General features: G+C 39.9%; 1 protein-coding gene across 1 annotated transcript in view; it reads right to left on the reverse strand.

Annotated features, from left to right (window-relative positions):
- The window catches only part of ENPEP (glutamyl aminopeptidase), a 33,894-nt gene extending 22,002 nt beyond the window's left edge, over window positions 1-11,892 (reverse strand). Inside the window, exons 1-3 of the mRNA XM_063423460.1 lie at window positions 11,027-11,892; window positions 5,982-6,123; window positions 2,987-3,118 (exon numbers count right to left, since the gene is read on the reverse strand). Coding sequence (XP_063279530.1) covers window positions 2,987-3,118; window positions 5,982-6,123; window positions 11,027-11,655 — 903 coding nt within the window. The 5' untranslated portion in view covers window positions 11,656-11,892. The remainder of the gene's footprint in view (window positions 1-2,986; window positions 3,119-5,981; window positions 6,124-11,026) is intronic.
- Window positions 11,893-16,052: the final 4,160 nt, after the last annotated feature.

Here is a 16,052-nt window from a genome sequence, read left to right on the forward strand (position 1 = left end):
TTGCTGAAGCTGTATGTGGGCTGTTCTCTTCCCTTTCCCTGAAAATCTCTAGTGTGGGTAAAAGATTTCTATATGGAGTAAAGTTTCTAGTTTTAGTTTCCTAGTTTTTTTTTAGTTTACACCAGCTCCGTTACTCTTATGAATGGGACACATTCATCTACACTGGTGTAGCTTGTTTACTCCTTCAGTGCTGTATTACAGCCAGGAGTTTAGGACCCAAGCTGGGCAAAGGAGCTGGTCTATTCCAGAAACTCTTTGGAGCCTGACAAGACATTGATTTCAATACCATAAGTTACACTCCCTCCAACGAGAGAGGAGGATGGGAAAGTGGTCAGAAATAAAGCTGAGGGAAAAAAAAAAAGGCAAAAAAACCCCAAAGGTAAAAAACCCAAAAGCTTATGGAATTCAATCAGGAATCCATTCCAGCCAAGGGATTTCCCCCAGGGTCAGTTTGCAATTACAATCTGCAATTTCCAATTCTGTAAGCTCTTACCCAATTTAGCAGTCTTCAGTCCCCTAGCTGATCCATATTAATGGTTTCCAAAACCCTCAGCCTGCACTAGAACTGACTTTGGGTTTCATTTGTATAATCTCCTCTCTGATTTTCCAAACCAGACATTCAGTACCTGACAGGTAATCAGCTCAGGAGCATTGTTTCCAGCTGTAGGCATATTTCCCACCACTGATTTCATGAATGTCTATCTACATTAGGGCTTTCAGAGTGAATGGCAGAGTTTTTAAATAATTTACTATGTCATGAGCTATATGATCTTGCTGTTGTTTATGAAAGTAATTTATGGATCAAGTGGATACTTTCTGTTGAATGAAGGATTTGTTATTAGAAATTTACACAGAAAACTATGGAATGTTCTTTCCAGTAGCTGGTGAATCTAAATACCTCATTGTTCAGCTGGTCTTCAAAGTTCTTGGACAGGAAGTCTTGGAAAGGTTACAAAAATAACTTTCTATATATATGATTAAAAACCCTAAAGATAGTCTGGTTTCCCTGGAGAAAAGATAACATCTAGTCATGGATCTTATGCATGTATTTGATATTGGTAAAACTATGTCCATGTTAAGAGAAAGGAAAGTTATGATTTTGACCTCACTTAAACCCCAAGTTTTCTAGTGCAGGCAAGTCCTCAGACATTGTTTAGTGAACAGCATTAATAAAATATGTAGTAACATGGGCCTGAATTAGAAGATGTTTCTTCAGGCAACCTCTGTACTGACATAAATATCCCTGCTTCTACACACACACGCTTTAATTATCATGTTTCAGTGAACACTCCCTTCTGTTTAGAAAAGCTACAACCAGTCAGGAACATTGTGGGCTGTACTGTTTTGCTTGAGGAAAAAACCAAATAGTGATCTCAGGGCCATGCTCTGGAGCGTGGCATGGACAAGTAGTGAATGTTTAACTTCTGCACATAGAAAACAGTGTTACACACTTCTTCAGTACATCTTTTCCTCACTGCACTCTGTTCTGCATAAAAATCTTGACAAATTCAGTTTTAAAGGAACTGAACTCCAGAGAATATCTCTTGAGACCAAACGGTCAAAGTCCTGTCCCTGGTAATGAGTGGATCAGCTATATTGAGGAGCAAGTTAACAAAATTGGTGACTGAGTGGCGTAAAAATGTACTCCTGTGAATTACTTAGCCAAACAGCAGAGAACTAAGAATATTACATCTGTATCTCAAACCAGGCTCCGTTTACTTGTCTACGTGTAACTTAGCTTTAGTTATTTGTCAAGTAATAATATAAGCATACAGCATGGCACTAGCAAGGGAGGGCACAGAGGGAAGTGCACAGCACAGTGCTGTGACAGGAAGTCTTTGCTAAGAGCTGAATCAGAACTTTGGAGATTTCAATGAGACAGATTTTAACATCAGCAAACAGCCTTCAGTGAGGAAGGATTTGGTGAGCTTTTTGGTTAAAGAAACTAAGGAAGAGATAACTTGCTAAGGGAACAGTAGCCTGGCTGGGGTTTTAATCTAGATTCCCTGTCCGTTTGTGACATTGCCTCCAGAAAACGAGGAAAACTCTGCCAGCTCATGTGAATGACAAAACCCTGTGTTACATAAGGGGAAAGGAAGGGGAAGAAGCAAAAGCATACAGCCCTAGGGATCACTCTCTGTAACAGATGAGAAAAAGATATAAACCAATAAACAATTAACAGCAGGTTGAGTATCCCAAACTAGGTTTAGGCAAAATGAGGAGTTTCTGTTGAGGGGCATGTTGTATTTTGGATTTCAGTTTGTGATTCAATGTAATATCTTGTCATCTCTTTATTCCCGATCAGCTACACCCTCAGGAGGTTTGAATCTAAGCAAGAAATGGATTGGCCTGCCTAGTGTATCTAAATGAAGGAGCTATTTTAATTTAATAGATTCACCTTCAAACCTGTTCACTTCCTTAGGGGATCTAGCAAATATCCAGCACTTTAGGCAGGCACTATCACTTCTATACTTATTTTTACAGAACTTACACTGGGTAGTTGCCTGTTGCCACTGTTGTAAAATAAAGCAAGCCACTACAAAATGACATACAGCACTGTAATCCTGTGTCTCAAACGCTGTAATAATATCAAGTGCAATTCACTCTTTTTAACCCACAGAAAACGATAGAGTATTTGTATTCATGGCCTGTGACGCTTCTAACTTGTACATTCCTTTTGTCACTGGGCCTCAAGTCAGGGATGAATTTGGAAAATGAGTGTTCCTTCCTCATCTCTGTGCTCATATGCAAGGTACTAAATGGGATCTCACAAGGTTGGAGACAGGGAAGGCCTGCAAAACACTTTACATAGTGAAGATCAGAGGGACCACTGTGAACACTGAATCTGATAAAATAGGCTGCATAAAATAAGCTACAGGACAGGGAAAAATATGTCCCTGTTTGTATAAAAAGAGATTTTTAAGAAAAAATGCAAATCAAGGCACATCTGTCATCTGAACCATGTTCAGGCTGCAGAAGGACTTACAGGTTTTCCACTTTCAGATTTTCTCTCTACCCAGGCAAACTGGTGCACTGCAAAGCATACCAAGTAAGTGCTCATGGGGACTGACTTCTCAAAAGTTGTTCGATTCCAGCCATCGCCGAGCTGTTCAGTTTTCTGCAGAAATGCAAAAATAATCAAATTGAATTTTGAAATTGCAAACACATGCACTAGAGTACAATATTTGTATGAAGGCTGCAACTGCATAGGAGCAACAAATCAGCTCTCCAGGTCCACCTCTTCTGGAATTTCATTGCTAAAGGCATGAGAAGAGACAAGGTATTTTTCTTTTGCATTACTTGAAATTGTACTTTGCTTTTTTGGCACTAAATAGGTTTACCTTGCTCTAATTTTCATCAGAAATAATTCACATGAACAGAAATTTTGCCAACAGGAGTTTTCTGGTGTGTGCTGTGTTTTGTTCTTGCAATAGTTGCATAAAATAACATCACTTTGGACAGAGTGGAAACTGAATTCTCCCCTCTCTTAAATACATGCATCACATATTTAAGTCATGGTGCAGGGATTCTACCTGGGATATAGACCAGTGTAATGAATCTATCCTGACCTAATTCAAATACAAATGAGCACTGCTAATTGGTGGTTTGCCTAAATATACATAAAATTTAGTGCTGATCATAGTCTTTATTTTGCAAATCAGATAAAAAGCATTCCAGATGGCTTTCCCTCTAAGTTTGCTGACAACACTAAATAGGAAGGTGTAGACACTGTTCTCTTCTTTCCCATGACCAGTGACAGGACTCAAGGAAATGGCATGAAGTTGAGTCAGGGGAGGTTGAGGTTTGATTTTAAGAAAAGGTTTTCCACCCAGAGGGTTGTTGGGCACTGGAAAAGGCTCCCCAGGAAAGTTGTCACAACACCAAGCCTCACGAAGTTCCAGAAGCATTTGAACAATGCTCTCAGGGAGATGATGCGACTCTTGGGGTGTCCTGCACAGGCCAGGAGTTGGACTTGATGATCTTGATGGGTCCCTTACAACTCAGCTTATTCTATGATTCTATTCTAAACATGTATTTCTTCTTTTCTGCTATAATCTGAAAATTTTTATGCTTCTGACTGGATGACTAACTTAAACAGAATAAAAGACAAAAGCATATAAAAGACATTAGCCTTCTACAGTGGTTCATGAGTTTTGTTTGTTATAAGCAGAATATAAATAAAGCACAGGCAGTTAATGTTAGAGGTAATATGATTCCATGAGCAAAAACACCTATTCACTGATATATTTATTACCCTTTTGGAAAAGTTATTCATAATCTAATTTTCCATTATTTTATCCATTTTTACTCTCTTTTGTTGTTTCAACAAAGCCAGGACTTGAGTGAAAAAAGAAATTTGAAGAAACTCAACTTTAGTGAAAAATGCAAATGAAATGTACAAGAGTCTGATTTTACTGATCTGATTTTGCCATGCTGATTACCCAAACTACTACAGGACAGGTAAAATATAACTTGCCTTGGATTTACAACTCTTACATTTCCATCTGTAATGGAAAATTTTCCCAAAGTTCTTTCACTTACTAAGACCAGAGTTACTCACCTTGACCAGGTGGAAAAGTGCCCTGCTATAATCCCTTAGTCAAACCTCAGTATGAATTCAGCATAACCTACATTTTCTTATCTGTACTTATTTTTTAGCAAATCAATTAAGAAGGATTAATTAGCCCTTTACAAGGGCTAATTTGTAGGTCCATAATGGAGGCAAGGTCCACATGTCAAGGTGTAAAATAAATCTCAAAACACAATAAATCTTGATAACATAGTGTTGTCCCCTTACTTCCTTGCTTGTACTCTCACTTATCTGAGGTCTGTGAGGAAAGGTACTGCAATCTCCTTTCATGTGTGAAACAACTTCCATCAAAGTGTCTGGTGGCCTTCTAGGTATTATAGAAATATTTTTAATAACAATGGCTCAGAGCTTTAAAAGGGTATGGATGCATCTGTATCACCCTGGTATTAGATAGCTCAGCTGCATTGCTAAGAGAAAAAGTTTGGGGAACTCTAAATAAAAGCAGACCTTGTTTCCTGGATGGGGAATTGATTGGAAAATTTCAAATGCCAACAGCCTGGAGGCTGGAAGCAGGTTTTTCTGCCTTAAAAAAAACAAAACAAAACAAAACAAAACAAAAAAAAAAAAAAAAAAAAACAAAAAAAAAAAAAAACCAAAAAAAAACCGAACAATAACAAAAAAGCTTGGCACTTTATCTCCCACTTCAGAACTTATTAATAGAAATTACACAATAGATTACACATTCAGTTAAACTATTCAGTAGAAACTCTCTCATCTGAAAGCAATTCAGTCTTCTTCCAGAAGGCCTAGAGGTAAATAATTGATGCCATTGAATTTCATGCAAAACTGGGAATTTGACACAGTAGATCTAGAAATGGATTATTTTGGAAATTAGAGACATGGTGGAATGACAAATGTCCACAACCATTAACTGACAGATAGGGTTTCAGATCCTCCATTATTAAAAAGAATAATTCTAGTCTTTCTGGCTAGCAGGATTCTTTGCCATTAAATTGTGATCAACAGATCCTTGTTCTGGACCATTATGCAGTTTTAGTGATTATTTTAGACTTTTCATCTGGGAAGCAGCTGCCTTTCAGAGTGGTCTTTCTCTGAGCCTATCCAGTTTGACTGAAGAACCTGCCAATATCTATTTATAGTTAGCGGGTATGCTCACCTAGAATATCTGAACAGAGGGTCAGCTAGCTAACGACGGAAGAGATGCTTCACTTTTGCTTTAGATTTAACTCTGTGCTGCCATGTCGTGTGCTGGTGGACCACTTCATGCTTGGACCAGCCAACCAGTCCTTTCATGGAATGTTTATTCACTGTGAGTTTTACTGTGCCTGAGTGGTAGAGTCTGTGAACATGCAAGAACCCAGCAATCCACATTACCTTTCAGTGGCTCTACAGAACTGCTACGTTTAGGCAGCAGTTGGGAAATACATACCTGTACCGGCATGTTTGAAAGCGCTTGGTACGCATCTTGATGGATGATGGAAATGTTGTAAGTTGCCTTTTTGTTTGGCTCGTCAAAGCAGGGAAATGATTTCCGTGCATCTGTTGGCTCATGATCAGTAGCTGCAATGCTCCTAAAGCAAACAACACATTGGCAAGACTTCATTATATGGCTTTGAAATCTTGTCTGCAATTTCTAAGCATTTTTTCTAAAGATTTCACAACCTAAATTCAACTACAAATATTTGTGCACATTTATCCATTCATAAAAGAAGGTGACATCAGAAATGCATGAGCTGACATTGCATAGTCAGTCTGTCATCAACATTCTCTAGGTTTCAGAGCAAAAGCTATGCAACTTACTTATCATCAGATACTTTTAGGAGCCAGGCATAAGAGAGGCATGACCTCTCATGCATAGTGAAAACTTTGCTGACCCTCCTGCTGAGCTTTCCCATTGATTTATGCACCTAAAATAAAGAACTGAAGATATCATCTAAAAGGAATAAGTCACTTGTTGTTGTTGCTGCAACTTGTTGTCACCTGTTGCTGAAGTTTTTTACCCTCTACAGAATATCTTGGGATTAGGGTCTTGAACATCTCCTGAAGTGACACCTTGAAATTGGGTAAATGCCAATAAATCTCATCCTGCTTGTGTGTTTCTTTTTCTGCATTTACCACATACAGTTTTCTCCTGGTGGTCCTATGGTCCCCTGACTCCATTAGTCAAACTGCTGGAGAAAACATGGAAAATTCAGGTGAACATCCTAGTACATAACTGATGCTATGCAAGCTGTGTTGAGGGGGTGTCAGAAAGCCATCTCAGTTATGCACAACCAGCTGGAGGAGCTAGACAATAGTGGTCATGTAAAAACATAAGGTGAAGGTTGTGAGCATTCTCTCATATTGTGCTTGCTTCTCTCAGTGACATCAGGCTCCTCCATTAGTGACCCCCACAGTGGCAGAGCATATTCTCCAGTGATTGATGGTGAAAGGGATCACAGATGCTCCTTCAATTAATCTGGAATGTCAAGCATTTTCTGACAGCACTTCTACAGCTGTTCCAACTATATTAAGGTAGTTTTTCTTTCTGAAAAGTAATTAAAAATGTACATCATAAATTACAGATCTGCAGCAATCCTACAAGCTCACTTGACAACCAATTTTTCAATGTTTCTGTTGCCCTTGGCATTTTCCTGTGATGGTTAAATACTAAACTGGTCATTAGGAACTTGTAGCAGCAAGGGTCATTTACAAGCCTGGCACAGGTAATATTTCTGGGTTCTTTCCATTCATGTTCCTTGGAATAGTAGCTCAAAGGTTCATGGGCAGAAAGCATAATGAACATTCACCTTTCAGACTCAGTGTTTCTTTTGCATGGTGCATTCTTTGCTGTCACTATCTACTTTTCATAGGATTTGAGAGCTATTTCACAATAAAGTTAACTCCAAGCCTCCAGGGCAATGCTTCACAGCTATTTGTTAAAAATTTGGCTATATATTTTGACACATTTATGTCTTGTTCCTACAGACTGATAACATTGTGATATATCTGTTGATTTATAAGGTGATAATCCATCTATCCTCATATGTTTGTGGAGGCAGACAGACGTTAGGAGTGAAAAACCTCAGCAGTACCCTTCCTATAGGCTAGATGATGAGAACTCCAGACTATGGCATGCATAGAAGTGGCAATAGAAACACAAGATGTTGTAATTCACTTTCAAATGGCATAGTGTAGCTTTTAGATAAGATTTTCTTCACTGCTTGGTGGCTTCTACTCTTGAAGTTGACGTCCAGACCTTTAAATATGAACTAGAGTTGACAGTTGTAAACATCATAGTAATAAGAAGTGAAGATCTGGCTGAGACTGCATCCGGCTGTCTCAAAGTAAAACAGTGATGCATTTAGAACCATGATGAATTTTCTTATTTTTCCCCTCCCCTGAAGTACAAGGCAGTAGTGTGAAGCCCTTCCTCCCTGAACTCATTGAAGGATTTTTCTCCTAGTCTTTCTTAAAATTCTGACTTGTTGCTTTTTCTGGGAAAACTTTCTCCTTGAGGAAGAAAATCAGCAGTGTTACTTTTGTACACAGAAGAAAATTTTACCTTTGTCTATTCAATAAAATCCTAAATAAATCCCTGTTAGCCATATGCCAGCCTCTTGTTCTCTTACAGACAACAGAGGGAATTCCTTAAAAAGGGAAGCCATACCTTGTCACTAAGAGTACTGCAAAATCAAGGCCATCTGCTGTGACATGTTGGTATTATTTTTAATGTTAAGGAAAAAATACAAGGGAGCTTTAGCACATTCCTTAAGAGAAACTAATGACTTGAATAAATTCACTAGGCAAGGACTCTTCTCTTGCTCTTTTCCATAAGGTCTGAAAACAATACAAGTATAATGTAGTTATGCTCACCGCATCGTCCAAAGTAGAGAAGGACTGTTATTCCTTTTTCATCAATGGGGAAATGAAATGCACAGACAGAGGAATAGTTTTACCAAAGGACTTTATCAAGTGCTCACAGCTAGATTTGGGAACCCAGAGAAGCATCTAGGCATGTCTTGTGTCCAAAATCTACATTTTGAAAGTTTCTGCTTTCCTGTTCCCTACCTGCATGTGCATGTCAATTTAAAATTTCCAAGGTATCTCATGATATGCTTCAGGGCATGTCCACAAACACCTTTTTCCTGATGAGGATTGTGTGATCTGTCTAAACAGGATCCCCAAATGAGGCATTCCTCTCCCTAAGCCTCTCAAGGATCCCATACTTAAAAGTGTGTTCAGCACATCCCTACCTGTTTTCCACTGTGCTGCGAGATTTGAGTCTAAGCAACCGCAGAGCCTGGACATGTGCCCAGTTTGTAAACAAAAGGGCTTATAGCAATGCTTTGGCAAACCTTTGCCTTCACAGATAAACGTCTGGAGAGTAGTTCAGCCCTAGGAGGTGACTTTCAGTGTTATTAAGTCTCTCAAGAGGTCCCACTGCTTCTAACACTGCACAGAAGGGAAAATAGAATAGGTTAATTACGTGTTGGATCTGCTTTTCACCTCTGTCCCCTTTCTTTAATATGCATTATTAACAGATTTGTTTGATCATTACTGTTACCTGATCTGTTTTGTATTTACTTGCAACATGACAAGAGCAGGACTATTTGGGTTGAAATTTTCCAAGGATGGTGTCTACCTCAGGCAAAGTCAAAATAAAAACACTAATTCCAATCAGCATTGTTTTTTAAGGAGAAAGCTGGGGGAAAATGCATTTTTAACAAGTAATTAAACCCTTGCCTCACTGTTTCTCCTTACCCCATCCTATCCCCTACCCTCTGCTGCATAGCAACAATTTGGCTGGTGGTTGCTTTACTTTCAAAGCTGTACTTAGCACTATCATGTACATCACCTCTGCCACCCCTACAAACAATCGGTCCAAACTCAATCACATGAAAAATATTTCAGAATTTACCATTCACTTATTATTAAAGCCCTTCTCAAGCCTAACAAACTCACACCCTCAAAGTTCCTTTCTGCACTGAGAGTTTTCAGACTGCTGGCTAGGATCATCCTTGCAATTGTAGTTTCCAGCATCTAATTCAGGAACTAGAAACAGTCAAAGTGAGCTCACATTTTATATTTTCTTTGGTTGTGAAGTTCTTCTTTCTTCCTGGTATCAGATGTATCCCTTGTCTACCTATACTGTCTGGATTTAAGGGACAGGCACTCACCTCTCCTGCTCTGCAAATCAGAAAACCTATGTTGTGGTGCTGCTGTTTGGGGTTGTGACAAACCTGGGGCTATAAATTTAATTCTTAGAAATCCTTCACCAATGAAAAGGAAGTAACAGATCTCAATTTAGAAGGATGCTAGGAGGTTTCACTTTAAAACTGCTGTGAAGTTGTCAGATGCTCAAAATATGAAACCAAAGCTATTCAAAGTATGAAACCAAAGCACCTTTTAAGTCAGAGCAATGCTGAGGTCATAGATGGAGGAAAACAAGAGGAAAAGAGCTGCCTGGAGTTTGAGGTGTTTGAGCTGTTCCCTGCATGATTTCTCCATGTGAAAAATCAATGCTTGCTTTATCCTCTGCCTCTTGGATGTGATGCTGCTGGTGCCTGTCACTGCTGCTACTCCTATCAGTAGTTGAATGGAGCTGACAATACTCTCACTCATGACACCATTGTCAGAGGAGGGCAAAGAAATGCCATTAAAACATATCAGTGTTTGTCTCCATGTTCCTGCTACAGGGCCTTCTAAAAGTCTAGCCAAGTTTATCTTCCAGCTGTGAAGGCTGGAATGAGTCACTTCAGAAATGTAAATATCAGAAAATGGGTGAGCATCCTCTCCAAACTGGGAAGATAAGCCTTTAAACAGTGGGCAATGGCTTTTTCAAGCTTCCACCTTGAAGCAGTACAAACCTGGCAAGTGGAATAGGTTAGCTGAACTCATAGAGACTTTGTAATCTTCTAATAACTGTTAATATATTAATAAGAAAGAGGTGGAACACAAAAAAGAAAAAAGTAGAAGATAACCCTAATAGTTTAGACTTTCCTACATATAATTTAAGCCAGCTGCAAGAGAGACAGAGAAGTTCTGGTTTGAATATTCCTCAGGCTTACAACATTAAGGAGGTATGCTATCAGGAAAACTACCAGAAGAACATTTTACACCAAAACTGTTACCTTGGGGATAACAGGAGAGAGTGGTGATAGTTGTATGCTATTTATTGTACTACAGAGATGAAAACAGGCCTTGATCCCTCCAGCTCTTTGAGGGAGCCATTCAGTTCAAAGGTAAGCTTGGACCACAAGAGTTTGAAAAGGTTTTTCATAACAATAATAATAACAAACCCCTCATATCTCCAGCCCACACTCACTAGTCAAAGGGGTTGAATACAGCATCTTCCTGAATGAGAAAACTGAAGAACAGCCCAGAAATGTCAGCAAGCTGGTGAGAGACAAGACTGAAAAGCTGAAACAGGAATAGAGCAGGCCTGAGAAAGTAAAAATAGAGAATAAAGTTTAATAAATAAAACTGCTTTACTTGATTTGTCCATTCTCAGTATAGGTGGTCCTATAAAACCCAACCAGCGAACCATTCAGCCAGCCTTGAAACTTCAGGGTGAGCACATAGGGATCGCTTTCATCAGAGACAGGGAGCTCTGCTGCTGCCTTCATCACAACGTATTCTTGTGGCTTGTACTCAAAGCAGTCATTTAGAGCAATCTGCTGTCCTGAAGATTTCCGGAGTGTGGGTATTTCTGTAACCTTGGTCTCTCGCAGGTGAAGCCACAGGGAGTTGGTTGGTTTTTCCAAAGCAATAGATATACTGACTGTCCCACTGTAAGTGTCTTTCTCCATTTCAGGCTTGATTTCCAGATCGTAGTGGATGGGTTTGACATAAGTGGGCAGCCTAAAATCTTTCCAGTCTCCAGTCTCATCATTCTTGGAAGGACAGGGACCCAAATCCACTGGGGGAGGAGGTTGTTCTGTTGTTGTCGTCTGATCTGTTGTTGGTTGCTCTGTTGCCTTTGGAGGTTTAGGTCTGCTCAATCCCACACCGAGCCCCACAGCAAGTCCTACAACAACCACGACTCCACAGATGATAGCCACATGCTTTGTCTTCATGCAGTACCTCTTGGACTTCCCATCCTCAAAATCCATGCCCTCCATCTCAGCTCTTAGGTCTGTTCTCAGAGCAAAACATTAACCACAAAAAAGCTTATTAGTCACTTCAGCACTTGTATTCAGTAAACTCAGCAGTCTTGGTTTGTATTTTAATTGTGTAGCTATAGCTGTCCTCTGCCTGTCTCCTGCACCTCACTTTCCATGAGACACTCAATTAATTAAAGACAGCATGCAATTGGAGGAAACGTGAATGTTCAAAAGAAGTGCAGCTAGGCTGGGAGACACAGGGAACTGACACAGAAGAACATTGTTTCTGCTGTACTCCCCTTATAAGCAGTGCAACCCCACCCCCCAGCCCCTCCTGTTCTGGCCTGAGTTAAATATAAAACAGTGCTATGTTAATCAGCAGTCAGGAGATGATCAGATGCCAAAGCTCTGTCAGCAGCTTTCAGAAGGAGTTTGCAGATAGAGGTGTAACTGCTCCAAACCCTCAACCTTCACCACTACCTCTTCCTTTTTTTCCTCTGCTGTGTCTTGTTTAGGTTTTTAGGTTTTGGTTGTGAGTTTTTTTCTTCCTCTTGCTAACAAAGATTTCCTTGAATTTCCACCCTATAGTTTGTGAAATGACATCTCAAAACTTGCAAAAATCACATATATCTTTCAGCTGTTTCCCCTCTTTTCTGGCCTCATTTACCTTTGCTGAGTAACTCAAGGCAGTCACAGACAGATGAATACACAGTGGAACAATAAATTTTGGTCACTGCTTCAAACTTTAAAAATTGTCTAATTTCTCTCCCCCTCACAGAGGCAGTTTTCCAGGAGATTGACCATAACCAAGCTGGTAGCTTGGGATAGCACTGCTTTGTTGGTCTGCACAATTATAGTGCTGCCTGTGAACCCTTGCTGTGAGGGACACTTCTAAGTAAGATTTATGCACTGAAGATCTAATTTACCATTTATTGCTTGTCATCACAATGTGGCACTTCATTGAAGCAAATTAATTGAATTGAGCCTGATTCTGCTTGAGGGAACTTATTGTATGTAAGGCCCTGCTAAGCCTGCAAGCAAGATGTTGCTAATGCAGTATGAAACCGAGCACAGTGGCAGTCTTGACCTTGTTTGAAACTGGACTAAATGAAATAATGTAGAATAGAAATGCTAGTCCCTGCATCTCTTAACCTTATTTCTCCCTTTATGTAGTCCACTTGAGTAGATTTTTTAATTGGGCACATCAGTTTTACTTTATGCCTACTGATTTAGTTTACTAGTAGACAGATTATTCCCTTCCCTTCCCTTCCCTTCCCTTCCCTTCCCTTCCCTTCCCTTCCCTTCCCTTCCCTTCCCTTCCCTTCCCTTCCCTTCCCTTCCCTTCCCTTCCCGCACCCTTCCCTTCCCTTCCCTTCCCTTCCCTTCCCTTCCCTTCCCTTCCCTTCCCTTCCCTTCCCTTCCCTTCCCTTCCCTTCCCTTCCCTTCCCTTCCCTTCCCTTCCCTTCCCTTCCCTTCCCTTCCCTTCCCTTCCCTTCCCTTCCCTTCCCTTCCCTTCCCTTCCCTTCCCTTCCCTTCCCTTCCCTTCCCTTCCCTTCCCTTCCCTTCCCTTCCCTTCCCTTCCCTTCCCTTCCCTTCCCTTCCCTTCCCTTCCCTTCCCTTCCCTTCCCTTCCCTTCCCTTCCCTTCCCTTCCCTTCCCTTCCCTTCCCTTCCCAGATGGATGAAGTTTCACCTCAATGGATTGACTTAGGTTTTAGAATCATTTAACACATGCTTCAAGTGAGATGCACTAAACTGGGGATTTTCACCCAGTCTGTTTAGAAATGGATCTGTTCATAAGCTACACTTCTAAATACTGTCAGTCAGCACAGGGAACTTCAGACACCCAGTTTGCATCAGCACACTGCTATTTATATATCATCTTGTTTTAAAGGCAGGGGTTTCCTAGAGGAACAGAAAAATAAAATGGTCTTTTTTTTTCTTTTTTTTGCAGATTATCACATTAACTCTTATGTATTTTCAAAAGTGAGAGACTGATGCAAAAAAAAAAAATGAAGCAGAAAGCTAAAAATCTGTTTCACATTATGCCTGTTTTTATTGTTTCCCATTTCTCTGCTGAGATCAAAACTAGATATGACATGGGAAACCAGTGCCCTTTAATGGATTGAGTAAGAATTCAATTTCTAGCAGCAGGGCCAGCACTGAAGATCACAGTCTTAACATTTAAAACCATTTCATCTTTTCTTTTGTTCTGATTGGGCAAGACAAGGAAAAAGAGTTACAACAGATTTTAAAGAAGACATCTTTAGCCAGAGCAGTCTATAAGTGATGAGACAGTAAATGTGTCTTGATTTTTGACATGGCTTTTACCTCACTGCTGTTTTTAATTTCCCAAGCCATGAGCTTTTCTGTTACATTTTTAACCTGAAGATGAAAAATGCTGTTTGAATTTACTGACTGCAGAGCAAGTGATTTACTGTAGTTTTGAGGACACTTGAAGATTTCTTCACTAGTAACAGTTACCTCTTTCAGGAAGAGCTAGAAAACAAATGTGGACAAGCTAGTCCCAAATAGCAAATATGTATGTTTTTCTTATGCTAAGCCTTGAAGACAACACTAGTGGTAAAATCCAATACAAGCAGTCAGTCAAGAACAGTAGCATAGTTATACACAAGTTCTAGCATTGATCTTCTCATTGTAATAATGGAGAATCTAACCTAGTTGCAGCCAAAGCTAGATATATTTCTGAAATAGGTAGCTATGAACAGGCTTACTCCTCCCACATTCAAAATGTGTTTTGTTACTGACACTCCTCAGTCAGCCAGCAGGGCTGACAAGGCTCCCTGCTGCCCATGACTACTTCCAAGGATAAACAGGGCCCAAACTGTTAAATTCTCTATACAGGAGCAATGCAGGAGGGCAGAGCTCCCAAAAGCAATGCTAGTGTTCCCCCTGTTTGGCTGTGTCCAGGCAGAAAGGGGAAGGGAACAGGATCTATATCCCCAGAGGCGAGAACCCCATGGCTTTCACAGACAAGATATAAATACTTTGTTTACTCTCTCCACACCCCCAGTAGATGGTGAATACCCATCTGTAAAATCAAAGCAAGCTCTCCCCAAGCTGCTTCAGCACATACTACAAGCATGACTGCAAGCGTCAGCTAAGCTTGCATTGCTTAGGTTGCTTTAGTTTAACTTCTAGGAAGGAGATTTAAAGAGTCTTTGTTGTTACCTGGGTAATGCTAACACCCATTATGATTTGTCGAGTGTTGATTTTTCTATCCAATCAATTTCACTTCACGCAAGGATTTAGTTCCCAGTTTACACCAGAATTATCACAAGTAGCTTAACCCTGGCCCTTTGGATACCTGAAATGCAGGGGGTATGGAATCACTGAGCTCTGCCATGACACTGCTGGTGTGAACATGTAGATGTTTGTAGGAACAATACCGAGATAACTTTTCAGACAACTACCAGGAATGTAATGAATGCTAATTTTTATCCATAAATTGTCAGCCATTCATTTCCCATGCAATTTCCAGTTTTAAGTATTGAAAGTGGAATAAAATTTCTGCAAGTGACAGCCAGGATCAACACTAGGAAAGGCCTGCTCCAGGCCTGCAAGGAGATGTCAGATACTCCCAGGATATCCTTAACTGAAGCAGACAATGAGAAAAGAGCTGCTCTGGAAAACATCAAAAACATTAAAATAAATGAAATATATTAAAAAAAAAAAAAAAAAAAAAAAAAAAAAAAAAAAAAAGGAGAAAACTGCACTGCAAATCACAACAAATGAAACTCCTCTGAGCCAAGTAATCCTTGGAATAACATGAAACGCTTACTGGGCCAATGCCAAGGAGCTCTTTGTCTCCCTGTGTCCAGGGACTTTAAGGCAACATGAGGGCAGCAGAGTCTAAGGACTTCTGAGTCCCTTCTGCTCTCCGAGCTGCCCTTACTGCAAGATTTTGAAATAATAAACAGATCTTTTCTGCCTCCATCAGGAGGAATTTGTCTCTCTTTATGCTAAAATAACACTCCTTCAATTTTTCATTGCAAATTCAGAAGACATAAAGCAATCTGCTGTCATGACTGCTTTCTGGCACAGCTGCACTTGTAGATTTCTCCTCTGTGGCCCTCTACCAAAAAAATCTTTCGGACTTTAATTTGAGAAATATGAAACTGGTTAGAATGTTATTCCACCAGGTCAGAAACAAACATTGTCAGAAATTATTCCCTTGTCCAGTGTTTTCCTGTGTCTGTAATGACTGATTTTGTCTCTGTCTTTTGGCTTTGAATCCTCTAGTAATCATTAATCCCCTAGAGTTCACAAGTCTTAGTAATTACTAGCTTGCAGTGGTACTTGTTCCACTCACAATCTTTTCTATGACAGTTTTTAGCTCCAAAACAAGTTCTTTTGGGTTTCTATTGTTTTGAAGTGCAAAAGTTGTGAACTTACT

The sequence above is a fragment of the Prinia subflava genome, chromosome Z (genome assembly GCF_021018805.1).
Source record: "Prinia subflava isolate CZ2003 ecotype Zambia chromosome Z, Cam_Psub_1.2, whole genome shotgun sequence".
NCBI classification, from domain to species: Eukaryota; Metazoa; Chordata; class Aves; order Passeriformes; family Cisticolidae; genus Prinia; species Prinia subflava.